Raw genomic sequence first — 14,238 nt, 5'->3', positions numbered from 1 at the left:
ACACACACATTCTCTATAAAGTGATATATAATAACAAAACTAATAATATGAAGGCCTTAAATACTATAAATTGTTGATTGGTTTTCTGGAAAACAGGAAAATAAGGAAAATAAAACTTCTCTCAGTCACATTAGTCTCTGTGGGGGATTTGGGGGCGCCGTCCACCACGCTCTCAGTGTTGGAATTGCTTCCCGCCCCCCGGTTCGGACTGTCCAATAGGAACGGCCGGTGAACTCGGCTCCACCAATCAGCAACGACGGATGATAGTGAATGGAAGTTTAGTTTTGGAGTTTGGGATAGATCCGAGGAGGGAGAGATTAACAGCGAGCGTGGGTAAGAAATTGGGATACATGAGTAGAAAAAGTAAATTCAGACTCAAACATATTGACTGTACGCTTTCACAAAAGACTGAAAACACCGCAGCTACTCGAATAAGGCAAAACAAGAGCCCTGTCCTCTCTCTCTCTCTCTCTCTCTCCCCCAAGTCTGTGTAGAGGAGGGTAGCAGGTGTTCAGTTGAGGGAGACGCATCGCCTCAGTCGGCTCCCCCAAGCCTCAACAGGGTGCCGAGACGGAGAGACACGACAAGGAAAGCCGCTCACTGGGGACAAAAACTCCGGTCAACGATAAAAACGTCTTTTGAAGTAAGCGTGTTTTTTTTTCCCGGGGTGGACTGCTTTGGAGGACTGTTGAAGACTCCGGATGAAAAAAAAAAGCGAAAGGCTCCAGTGTCGCAGTAGCAGCGGTGAGAGTAACATTACCGTCTCTGTAACGGCTGTTTTTCAGTTCAAATCCGACCGTTACTTTTTGACTGGTGCTCGCTAACTCCTCTTCGCCGGTGTACGCAGAGAAAGGAAAGAAGAAAAAACTCTCAGTTGTAGCGGAGAAACTTGTAATGCGTTTTGGCTAACCTGTTGTGTCATTTTTCCGTGTGTAACCCGAGACAGCAGCAGCAGCAGCAGCAGCAGCATTACGGCAAGTTAGCCTCTCTGGTATCCGAGGCAAAGAGTCCCGTCGTGGGAGAGCGGTGGATGAATTCGACCCGCGACGACTTGGGTTAACAGTTAATTAGGATATCTAACTTCAGATAACGGACTGCAGCGTGTCCATCACCGCCACACTTGGAAAAGACTTTGTTTGCAGTCTGGGGTGTTCACAGAATCAATAACTGAATCGATTTTTTGGGGGGGACACGCGCGCGCACACACACACACACACACACAAACACACACACAAACACACACAAGCAAGGATGGATAATTTACGTGTTTTATTGCTTCTCTGTTAATGCGACCGCTGTCCAAACAGCTAAATGATCCGCGGGACAAATCCCCGGTGAAGACATCAAAACAAGCGCGGATTTGAGGTCGATAGCGGAGAATAAGCCGATAAGTCTAAAACACACTCAAATGTATTAATTCCTCGCTCGGATCAATCCAAATGAAAATGAGGTATCGCAGGACGCAGAAACGCATCGCAGCAGACAGAGATTACCGCGCCGTTACACCGTGAAGACAGTCCTCACTCCTCCCCAGCTGCCTGACGAGTTTTCGGACACCGGGGCTGGGAAGTCAGAGCGCGGGGAGCTTTAACGAACTCCCGGAGCTCGGAGCTTCGCCTCACCGGGGAAAGGCGCGGAGGTTCCCGACGCTCTCCTCTCCTCTCCTCTCTTCTCCTCTCTGCTGGGACTTTTTTCCCAATCGTGCGCAGGCAGGCCAGAGAGAGTTGCAGCTGCAAAGGAAGGAAGCACAAGCGGACACGGACAGTGTTGGTCCCCTCTCTCCCGCATGATGAAGCCGGGAGTTTGCTGCTCCGAGGGCTTCTCGGAGCGTGCGGTGGAGGGACCCGCTCCAGCTGGGAGCAGCAGGCAGAAGATGATGGGGACAGGGGCCACCCGGAGTCTTTTTTTCCTGCTCCTTCTCGGCAGCAGCTGCCACATGTTGCACGGCCAAGGTAAGAGCTTTACTCCCGGTAGTGCTGGGTTCAAATGTCACAAGATGCAATCAAGAATACATATGTTAACATACAGATAAGTTATAAATTAAAGAAAAAAACAGAATAAAGTAGAGGAATAATACAGGGGCAGATGCACACAGGACACAACGGGTCATTGAATGATTTGATGAGTATAGAAATGATGTAAATCACATGCCGTGGGCCCTCACAGTCAGCAAATCTCATTCCAGCTGAACACCCATGGGAGATTTTACTCTCCACCACCATCACCAAAACACCAAATGAGGAAAATAGCGTTAAGATTGCTGTTCATCCATCCAGAATACTTTAGACACTTGGAGAATATATGACAAGAATCAGTAAAGCTGTTCTGAAGGCTTGTGGTGGTCCATATCTTAAGTTAATTAATGCACTTTCCTTTAGTTTATCTCCCATCTGCACACATATGTATTTAAATCCACTCATACTTAAAGCATTAAAAGGATATATGTAGCTAAGTATATAGTCTGAGCATACTTAATTCAGACTCATTTGTCACTGGGAGCATGGTGAACAAGGGAAAAGTGAGATGATGACTCCTAAACTGGAAACAAGGCTGTGATTTATTAGACTAAGTATAGTAGTTTGGATTGTCTGTGTCCCTGTGGGAGGGAAATAAGGAGGGGGGTGTTTTTTATTAGGCCAACAACAGTGTTTTTTGCAAATTAAGTCAGGTTGCCTGTGTGAGAGAGACAGATACAGTAAGGGGGCATGTGTAATTATTATTATTGTTATGATGATGCATAGATTGTGGGATGATGATTGTAGGATTAACGTATTGAGGATGGGTATTGGAGGGAGTGTTACAGTTTGCAAGCATTGATAATCCCCCTCTTAGTCAATGACCTGCTTAACTACAGCTCTTGATTTTGCATAAATGCAAACACATAGACACATGCAGCCACACATCGTGTATTAATTTAAGTTGCCTGTTTTTAGTCCAGTGTTGACCCTGTTGTGCTGGCAGGTGTCCAAATTAGTGTGTGACTTGTGGTAGCAGAGAGTGACTGTGTGGAGTAATTGTTGAATACAGTGACAAGAAAGAGGACAAATATGATGAGATATTGATTCCTCTGACCAAGGCTGTTCGTGAAAAATGTGCGTTGCCATGTTACATGCATTTATGTGTTTTTTTATTCTAGCTATAGAGATAATAATTGAGAGAAAACTGCATATTTGTGTGTGCTTGTCTATGTGTGTGTCTGTATGTGTGCATGTACCCCATGGGATCATGTTAGTGTGGCAAAACAAAAGCGCAGAAAAGGTCAGGCTGGTGTCGGCTCACAGTTTTCTCTGGGTCACAGATGGCGTGGTGGGCAGTATGTAAGGCTGAGTCTTGGGGTTATGTGGAGGAGGGGTCTTAGGAATGTCTGTGCATATATCTGTGTGTGTGTGTTAGAGGTGGGGGTGAGCTATTTGTGAATGCATGGCAGGGTTCGACATTAACCATTGCCTGTGGCTACAAAAAGTTACTCCTTGGCCACCAAATATTCCATGTAGGTGGCCCCCTGTGGCCACCAAGTTTTATCCCTGCACTGTGAGCTGCTCAGTAGAGACTGAGGACATTCTCACAACTTTTGTTGCTCAAACTGGGTGGAAACAATTTGAGAGTTTGAAAAAGGCTCCATAGCCGAACCAAACCAAAGTCTTTAGTCCCTTCATATTGGGACAGTGACATGGTGAAGTCATGTGCACTGAGAGGAACTGCGGGGAGAGTATTGTTTCCAATTAGGCATGTCTTTTAAAAAATGTAAGGGGACTAGATTTGTTAGTGGCTGCTCTTGTTGCTGTTTAAGCAACTACTTTGCATTTTGAAATCCCCATATGATTGGCCGGTGGCGAGACCTCTGATCCTTTGGTATGATGAGAGTATGTCATGGCTACTGAAGTATGGGTTTACTAAGCCTACTTAAACTGCCAACACAATCCGTACAGACTTACCAGAAACACAAAAGACGGACTATAAAAAAGATTCAGCAGCAATGTATATTTATGTGTGAATGGGAGCAGGAGTTTAAGTGGCTAATATATGACACATATCAGGATGTAATGTACTGTGGTGTGTGCGCTCCCAGTTTTCTCAACTTGCTGAGAACTCTAGCTAATTTTTTGTTGGAAATAATGCCTTCAGGAAACATCACATCATAAGTCATGGGAAACGTGGACAACAAAAGTTTCACAGTTTAGAAAGACTATGTTTAATTGTGTTAAATTGCTATTTTTGAATTGTTTTACAGAATTTTACATTTGGGCCACCAAAATGTTCTTTTTCCATAAAATTTAGGGGATTGGTGGTCCAGGGAGGCAACAAGGTTTTTTACGAGTGTCTATACCCCAGTGTTAAATGATATACCAAGATGTAGGTACATTTCAATACTTTTTGTTAAAGATGGTTCAGTATAAGAATTTCCACAATGTTTATTACTTATAGGTCAGTATTGCTGTGTATGTGTGTTAAGTTAAGCCTCTGGTTGAAATGGGTGCTTAACAGACCTCAGTTCTTTCTGTTATTACCCTCCAGTTTCGTTTTGTTTTCCCCTTTCCTCCGATGTGACTGAGGGTGTTTTTCCTCCAGGAGCTATTAGGTATCGAGTACAGAATCTGTATCTTTTCGGTCTCAAGTATCGTTTTAGAGTATCATGATACTAAACTTGATATTGATCCAGCTAAAAGTCAAAAGTTTAGTGTGGTGACAACACTACTATCCCTGCATGGGGAACGTGTGTACTGCTTAAGTGCAGGAAAGCGTCTGTGTGAGTGTGAAAGAGGGAACACAGTTAGAGGAGGAATCACGAAGGAAGAGGGTCAGGAGCAGGGAGGCAGTGTGGTGAAGAAGAGGAGAAGGAGGTTGTGTGGAGCCAAGAAGCGGAGCAGGGAGAGGGGAGTGGCAGAGAAAGGGGGTGAGAATAATAGATGGAGTGGTGGGGGCTTAGAAAGGGAATGCGGTGCACCGTGCTTGTCACTCAGAAAGCTGTGCCTGCAGTTCAATCGATGATGATGGTATGACAACACCTCTCTGTGTGTGTGTCAAAAGTTGCTCTCCCTTCTTTTCCCAGTTGTCACACTTTCCCTTTTCCTCCCTCCCTCCTGGGTGTTAAGGAGGAGGTGGGAGACGGCAGAATGGTGTGGCTGCAGAGTCAGCTCCTTCCGTCCTCCCTCTAATGTCAAGGTCTCAGCACCAGCACCCAAGTTACCACACACACCCCTTTTCCCCACCCTCACACCCACCAACTCCTTCCAGCTGTCTTGGCTCAAGAGGAAGGGGGGTACCCCGCTGCTGCAAAATGTCTATACCTCGGGATGGCTGGCAGGGATTGTGTTTACATGCATGTGTGCTGGGGGTGAATTGGAAATGAGTGAAACAGATACGGGATGGGGCTGGTGGTGGTGGAGGTGGAGGTGGGGGTTATTGATTTGATAAGCTGTGCCAGGCGGCCAATCGAAGGCTGTAGATTTTCCAGGTTCCGACCCCTCTATCCCCAGCATTTATTAGGACGTTTTATTTTAGGAGGAAAAGGATGAAATTCATGAGCCAAGGTTGATCCCCCTGATCTCTGCCTGCCTCTCTCCCTCCTCCTCCCCCCTCTGCCCCTCTCCATCTTTTTCTCTCTCTCCCTCTTTCTCTCAGTCAATCGATGCCCACACCCCTCCCCATAAATGTGAGGCTTTATATGAGCCAACTCTCGTCTCTGGGAGCACATTTAAATAAGCTCATCGATCTTTCATTTTAGAGTTTAAGTGACGGCAGCATTTTACTGTCTCTCCCCTCTTCCCCCCCTTCCTCCACCTCTCATCTGCTCACCTCTCCACCCTCCCTTCTTTATTCATAAGTTATCCCTCAGCCCCCCCACTGCCTCCCTGTCACTGAGTGGGTTCTGCTCCACAGCTGTTTGACTGATTCACAATTCCAGCATGGATTCAGACAGAGCTTGGATCGTAGACTTTATATTCTGAGTGAAGTTGAGGATGGGTCACATTCAGTGTGTTTTAAAAATGTAAATAATATTCTGTATTCTATAGTCCAGAATGGCTCTCTGTCCTTAAATTTCCTGCTATAAGATTAAACCTTGTCAACTGTACAGGATTTTCTGAAAACACCCATGCATTCTGGAGATTTTCCCCATCATTTTCAAACACTTTTAGAAACCCAAATAACAGAGCGCTTTGTAATAGAATGACATTAAAACATGAAAATGTTCAAAGTCAGACGGGGTTCACATAACAACAGCGATATGGACCATTAGGTTTATAATACGTGGAGATTGATTTTTTCCCAGTTGCTAATGTGGATAATGATAATGGTCTATAAGTAGCCAAAGTGTAATGAAAAAATACTGCTGGTCGTCATTATTGCTAACCTTGCCCAAGGTAATTGCATTAAAATGTGGCCCGAGCATCCCAGCTGTTAAACCATTGCACTTGTTTCTAATCTCAAAAATAAATTGTAGTCACAACTTTTAGTGCTCCTGCTGGAGTTTAGTTTCTGAGCATTAATGTGGAAGTTTTCTTCTGCTTCAACTAGGCCAAGTTAAGACTTGCATTATCATGCTGACCCACTTAGTGGATCTATCAGTATGATTAGGTTTGATATGTCACATGTCATCGGCAGATTGGACCACTGAGCATGCTTAAGTGAATTGAGGTCACTGATAGGACATTTGGATGGTGGGCTGCAGGCCGGAGAGTTCTGAGTGTGCTGTCAAAACCCAAATCAAACAGACTAGCATGCAGTTTTATACATACGCACACACCCACACAAACGCACACAAAGTCCTTCTCTCTCATCAGTGTCAAACAGTTAAAGCGGACGTGGAAATTTGCTTAACCACGTTGTAATGAGGAAAGGGTCAATTACGAGCCTCGTCTAACTGATTATCATCTTCCACGCTACACAACCTCAACGTGACTTTTCCACCTCTCTGACACTCTTGTGAGTCTTACGTCTATTTTAAATGTTTTATTATATTCCACTGATAGTTGCTACTCATAATACCAATAGTTTTACAAGACCTGTGAAGCAATTTGTATTAGAAGTTCTTCGTCATCAGAATTATTGTAGCACACTTCATTACTTTAGCGTCAAGCTTTTAGATTTTCATGTATTTTAAACTGTGAATTTACAACTTGGAACAGTTATACACATGTTATTTCTTTGCCTACAGACACGAATTTAATCCCACATTCAAGTAGTTTGAATTTTGGAGGCCTCAGGAGAGACTTAGCTGTCTGATGGATTGTGTGTGTGCGTGTGCATATGTATTAGAGAGGGAGAGCAAACGATGGAGGAGCAGACACTGTGAATGTGTGTGTATGTGGGAGTGTGTGATAGACGTCAGGTTAGTCAGGTCTAAGAGGAAGTGAGGTCCCTGGTCGACTCCCTTATTTCCTGTCTGTCAGGAGGAACAAATCACCACACTTCCACAGCCACCTGACACTTTGCGGCGGCTCTGCTTGTGTGTGTGTGTGTGTGTGTGTGAGCATGTCTGTGTGTTTGAGAGGGACGGAGTTTGTGTGTGTGTCTGCCTGTCTCTGGGTGTAGGCCTGATTTTAGTCTGACAGGACTGCAGACTACATACAGTGTGTCAGTGTGTGTGTGTGTGTGTGTGTGTGTGTGTGTGTGTGTGTGTGTGTGTGTGCGTGTGTGCGTGTGTGTGTGTGTGTGTGTGCGTGCGTGTGTGTGTGTGTGTGCGTGTGTGTGTGTGTGTGTGTGTGTGCGTGTGTGTGTGTGTGTGCATGTGTGTGAGTGTCAGATTGATGCTAACCCTCTATCAGTCCAAAGTGTTTTCTTCTCACAGCAGAAGTGGCAGATATAGAGAAGCAGCTAGGCTCTCCTAATGGAAAATAATCACCTGTGTGTGTGTGTGTACGTACATGTGTCTCTGTCTGTGTGTGTGTGTGTGTGTAGAGCCCAGCAGGTGCATCTATCCTATCTTCTTTTGTTCACTTTCACACACAAACTTGCAGTACTTTAGTACTTTTTTGGTGAGTCTGTGAGTTGTGTTGGGGTGATCATTAAAGGAAGTTATATTACTTGTTATACTGCTCTCTTCAAGCAGCCAGACTCCCTTGACAAAAACAGTAATTTTACTCAAGAATTGCTGGTCTACCGCTCCCTCGATCAGTTAGTTTGTTTGATACTCCTGCTTCTCAACAACAAGAACCTCAGAACTAGCAACCTACTTGCTGAAAATGACAAGTTAACATTAGTAGCATTAGAAGCATGTTAGGGCTGCTAATGGATAATTGATTATCAATAGACTATGAAGTTAAACAACTATTTTGATTATCAATGAATCATTTAGAGTCATTTTTTTAATTAAAAATGTCCAAATTCTATGATTTCAGCATCTCAGATGTGACTATTTAAAGTTTTTCTTACTCTTCTATGACAGTAAATTGATCTTTGGGTTGTGGACAAAACAAGACATTTGAGGACATCATATTTGGCTTTGAAAAACACTGATCGACATTTTTCACCATTTTCTGACATTTTATGAACAACATAACTAATTGATCGATCAAGAAAATAATCATCAGATCAGTTGAAAATTAAAATAATCATTAGTTGCAGCCCTACATTGGTTTAAAGAAATACAAATCGGCCAGAGTTTTCTTTTGTTTGTTTCATCCCATAGCAGAATGATAATGTATAGAGCCAGACCTTTCTCCAGCGCTGACACAGCACTGTGGAGACTAGTAATACACTCACAGTGGATAAGAAACTCATTCAACCCCACTTCAAACAATCCAAACTATTCCTTTAAGAGGTCAGTTGGGTCATGTTTCCCTCTCCAGCAGTGTTACTGACTGTGGTCAGTTCAATGCACACAGTATTAAGGAGTTGATATAATTGCCCAAAGCTTTGCCTGTGTGTGAAGTGTCTACACATGTGTGCTTCTGCCCAGTCAGGATGTATCCTGTTTTTGTGAAAAGATGCATTTTATAGTTTTCCTCAAAAACATCCTTCAGAGCTTTGAAATAGGAGCCAAGTGGGATACACCCCGGTCTTCTCTGCCTCTCCCTTTGCCTTGCTTCTTTTTGCTCCTCATTTTTTTTTGTGTTTGTTCTATCAGTATCGCTCTTCTTCTTTTTGGTTTCTCTTTCTCTCTTCCCTCCTTGTCTACCCATAAGGGACTAAAGAATCCATTGCTGCAGGCCACACAGGTGGAATGGAGGCTGTTTTGCTGTTTAGGCCTTGGTGTTTATTATGTAAGATAGGGGGGAGGAGGTTGCTATTGATCCGCTGTGTGTGTGTGTGTGTGTGTGTGTGTGTGTGTGTGTGTGTGTGTGTGTGTGTGTGTGTGTGTGTGTACATGTGTGAGAAGTGGGGTGGTATAGCACAAAGCCTTATCTTGTACTTTTCAAGATGATTCTACAGCGAGACATCCAAATAAAGCAGAACGCTTGCAAAACATGAACTCTATTGATTGACTGAACTGCAAGACGCCACAAAGCAAAAAGACTGACAGACAGATATCGAGATTGGCAGCCAAACAGAAAGATAGGTGAATGTGCATGCACACACACACACCATCACAACTTTTGTTGTTGACTAAAGTGTTGGAAAAGTTTAAATCCATCCATCGTGGTTTATTGAAGCTTGTGAAAGAATTTTACTGATATAATGTTCAGTCTTGTATATGTCTCTCTTAGACATGGATGGATGACATTCATGGTGATATTCATATTTAGACCAGAAAAAACTTAACTCATCAGTGTAAAAAAAAAAAAGTAACAAAAAGTTAATCAGCAACTATTGTGTTAATCCTCAGAGAGATTTTTCACACAAAAGGCCGAGTGTTATTTAGTTCTAGCTTTGTTTATGTGAAGAGTGGCTAATTTTCTCTGTAGTTTAATTAGAGCCAGACAGATATATCGGCTGTTTGCCTGTTTCTTTTCTATTTGTATGCTTTTTAAAAAAATCTAATTTATTTACAATTATTTAAAATACCAGTGAAAGCTTATTGTTTCACTGACTTAATGTCATTTTGGAAAATAAAATTTAATTTTAAAATATCCCGCTGCCATTAGGCCTGTCGTTGTCACAACTTTTTGACAAGCACATATGAGGAATCATTACAGTATTGGCCAGTATATTGACATTGGAACTTTTACTCCCTAAAATCATTATTGGCATCTGCCCTGAACGTCCAGTATTGGTTAGGCCCTAATGTTAACATGTGAATTGTATTATTTGTCTTCTCGACTGTTTGGTTGGACAAAACAGGACATTTAAAGATGTTACCTTGGGTTTTAGGAAACTGTGCTGGACATTGTTTCTCAATTTTCTGATATAGACTAAACACTCAAGCAATTAATGAAGAAAATAATCAGCAGATTAATCAATAATTAAAACAAATTGTTAGTTATGGATCTGTTTCTAGTACACTGTTTAAAGATGGTAACTATGTACAGTTGCACAATACTTAATTATGTATTTATCTCCTAACAATGCATGACAATCTGACAATAATGACACATTCGTTATATCAATTTTCTCAATATTTCTAACCTAGAATAAATTAGCCTTTGTGTTGAACAATTGCAGTGTCATGAGCTGTACCATTAACCTTTGATAAAAGTATCTGTATATTTTTTGTGAAAGTCCTGGAAAAGTATATTAAGTTCTTATGCCTTAGCAGTCACACACTTAATGGGTGAATGTTGTATACATTCACCCATCTGACCAAAACTGAGTGCAAATGAAGGAACAGGCAGCTCTGAACAGCTTTGGCTGAGTGCAAAGAAGAACCAAATCAATACTCATTGGAAGAAAGAATCCTCCCTCTCTCAGTCTGAACCTGAAAACAGTGTTTTATTTTGTAGTGCCGACGCTCCAATACTTGGCTTTAAATGTGAAATACTTACATCTTGATACGTTGAATTAAATAAGATGGTGACCCCCACATGCAAGTTTTGTGCAACTTGCCTGAGGGCTATAGCTGTGTCCAAAAGTAATAAAGAAATAATTTATTGTTGGAATTTGCGAGGTACGGATCTTATTAAGAGGCAGGAAGAGACGAAAAAAAGACTTTCTAGCTGTTGCCGTACAAATTATTGCCGGTTACCCACTAATTTAATAAGACCTCTGGCTATTGTGAAAGAAGAATTGCTATAAGAAGTCTGGAGAAGAGTTATTTTCACTGTGGAGGAGTGACAGTGTGCTACCATATACTGCAGTTAATATACAATATGCTGCACTCATACCTTCATGGAAAAGCTATTTACTTTTCATCAACTCAAAATAAATATTTGAATAGTACTGCAAAGTTTTATAAATGTATCCACTGATCTAAATGAGCAATAGATATTAAATTTCTAGTAAAGCTGTAATTACAACAAGAATACTTAAAGTGGCTACAGTCAATAATGTGTAATAATGCAGGGATTTCCCTGGATATTTTTGAGACAAAGGTAGCAAAGCCTGGAGAACATGTGTGTCATCCATAATGTTCACAGTTTGCTTAAATGATAAAATCACGGTTTGACAGACAAAAGTCTCCATAGGGATTTAGGTTTTATACCAAGATGAAACAAAGAGAAAAAACATGGTTTTAAGACAAATGACACTGTTTATTTGGGCACATGGCTCAACATAAAACACTCTCAGTTGCAGATTGTGCAATCTTTCTGTGCATACTTCATTCCCCTGACTCTATTTTTTGATAAAAGACGCATCAAGAATGATGAAGGAAATGAACTTTCCAATGTGACCAGTGAAGAGGTAACAACAGGTGGATCAAAATGGCTAATTGATTAATTAAAAGGCAAAATAAAATAAAATAGAAGAGGCATTACTCCTGTAAAAAAGAGGTATGTCTTACTTGTCCAGTGTATGAGGCCTAATATTGCTTGGTGTTGATTTAGAGGTACTGAGTCACAAGCTATTAAAAAATATTTATATGAAATAAATTGATTACACATTAGCAATCAACATAGGTGTGGTACATGAGACCAATTTAGTATACTTTGTTAATCATAACTTCCACTAAAGTTATGTCAGCACAAAGTTTTGGGGGAAAAAAAGAGAAAGCCTTTGCATTTTTGTTGCAATTTTCAACAAAGGTGGCCCACCTTTGAGGGAAAACCCTGTATGTGTCAAATGGCAATGTGGAAACTACATGATAATGTAAAACGTGTTGCTTGTAGTGATGAGCCTACATAGAATTATTGCTCAAATCTGCATCTCCTTTTGGCTTTACAGAGCTTCATAATGCATTTGAGCTCATTGTTTGGCTGTTAGGCTGCAACTTTAGTTTCTTACTGCTCTCATTGTGTCATTTTCTGCAACAGAAGCTGTTTTTAGTGAAAAAGCTCTAAGAACTCTATACACTATACATATGTATATTTAAATGTTTTCCAGAGAAAAGTAATATAATCCAGATTCTGCGGAGGCACACAAAATCCTTGACCAGCAATCCTTAATTGAATTTCTGAATGGGCTGTTTAAATTGTTTTTTTGTTTTTTTTATAATATAGTGTGGAATTTAATTTAGTTTAATTTTGGCCCACACTTTTGGATAATTTCTTTTTCAGCATCTGATAAAAAGACAAGAAAAACAGGGAAACCAAACACACAAGACAAAAAATAAACTAATCACAAAACACCTTGTCAGAAGTCGAAGGGGTATAGGGTATGTATATTTAAAAATCTAAAAAAACAAACAAACAAAAAAAACAAAAAACAAAATCTTACACAGTGGCACAACAGATTCTTGTTCGTGAGAATATTTTTTATCTCACATCACTGCTTTGTTCTCTGTTTTTGAGACGTATGTGATGAATATTAATGTCTTTTTCTGAGTATTTTCAATGTTTTGAAATAAGCTGTAGCCAGAGGAAGATGAGACAAGAACTAATAAATGAAACCAAGAGCCACTGTGACAGTTTCATCATATGTAGTACATTTTATGAGGCTTAATGATATTAAGAACTTTGAACCCTGTGATAGAAGTAAGCAGTGCAAAGTTGTGTACAGCTGAATGACTCTATAATGGAGCACAGACAGCCGCATGAGGATTAGTCTCTAATCAAGGCATTAATTACATGGGTTGCACATGTGGAAAGATGTGAAAAATGAAACTTGTTTTGCCCAAACACTGTAGGTTGTGTGCTGTACATTATGTTCTATGGTTACATTAAATACGACCCTTGGACATATTTATTACCACATTTCTCAGCAAAAACATACCCATGACAGCAATTTGCTTCTTTCTTTCCAGGACATCCTTTCCTTCCTTCCCAAGATCACACTTAGGTCACTTAGTATAGTAAGGTACATGTTAGCACATGTTAGCAGGAATACTTCTACAGTAATTCCAGACAAGTACTCTACATTATTTGTGTACAGTTATTATGTTTTTATGATTACTTTAAAATAGAGGTTCATGCGGAAGCATTTCATCATGTTGCTGAGATACAGTAATACTACGCTGGCTTCTTTATGCAAACAAGGCAACATTTTGCTTTTCATATCCTTCATTAATAGTAGGCTATAATTTGACTATTGTGCTATAGCCTCTTATTTAGGTGGTTGCTTTTGAACAAAAAACCTTTTGAGAAAGCCTCATTTAGAAGAGATCATAACGTCTTTTTTCTTTTTTGCATAAACTGCTTGGCATAACAGTGTTTCCTCTGTCTGAAACAGGAAAATCAAGTTAAAAACAAGTACCATAACACCAAACTGTTAAGGTAGAGGTTTTGGCAGCAGATGAACCAGTGGGGTGGAGCTGATATTTTCAGTTATGTAGCTCACAATTGTCAGAAAATATCTGGCCATTGCGCTGTTCCAGAATGGGAATCCAGTACATCCAGTGTAATCAGATCTTTAAATGAAATGGAATATATGCAGTTATCACCAGTAAATCCTGTACATCATTAATTTATCAGAAGCAGATTTTGTAAATCAGATTTCACAAGCTGCAGGATACACATAGGAAAAGGAATTTGCTTTGTAATTAGTGTCCCCTGCAGTCAGCATAGCCTGTGATATTATAGATATGGTCGTACATGCTGTGCCTAAGTGTTTCTCCATTGAGCAACCCACACACACCGTATACTGTGTATGAACAATGTGTTCTCGTTACATTCATGGTGGGCTATATGAATAGAATTCATATAGAAACAATAATCAGAGGCTTTGTCATCAAGTGTAAATTTACATATATTTTAATACACACATTTTGACAGTTTCTGTAAATATGTTATGGCAATTTAACCATACATTACAGTTCATTTAACAGAC

At 40.8% G+C, this 14,238-nt stretch overlaps 1 protein-coding gene across 1 annotated transcript in view; it reads left to right on the top strand.

Annotated features, from left to right (window-relative positions):
* The first annotated feature begins 314 nt into the window (after positions 1 to 314).
* The window catches only part of LOC146329694 (protein sidekick-1-like), a 334,563-nt gene continuing 320,639 nt past the window's right edge, over positions 315 to 14,238 (top strand). The window contains exon 1 of the mRNA XM_084714965.1: positions 315 to 1,952. Coding sequence (XP_084571091.1) covers positions 1,787 to 1,952 — 166 coding nt within the window. The 5' untranslated portion in view covers positions 315 to 1,786. The remainder of the gene's footprint in view (positions 1,953 to 14,238) is intronic.

This window comes from Lutjanus erythropterus, chromosome 3 (genome assembly GCF_056507025.1).
Source record: "Lutjanus erythropterus isolate fLutEry1 chromosome 3, fLutEry1.hap2, whole genome shotgun sequence".
NCBI lineage: Eukaryota > Metazoa > Chordata > Actinopteri > Lutjaniformes > Lutjanidae > Lutjanus > Lutjanus erythropterus.
Note: the sequence above shows the minus strand (reverse complement) of the source record. Positions and strands in the feature narration are given on the sequence as shown.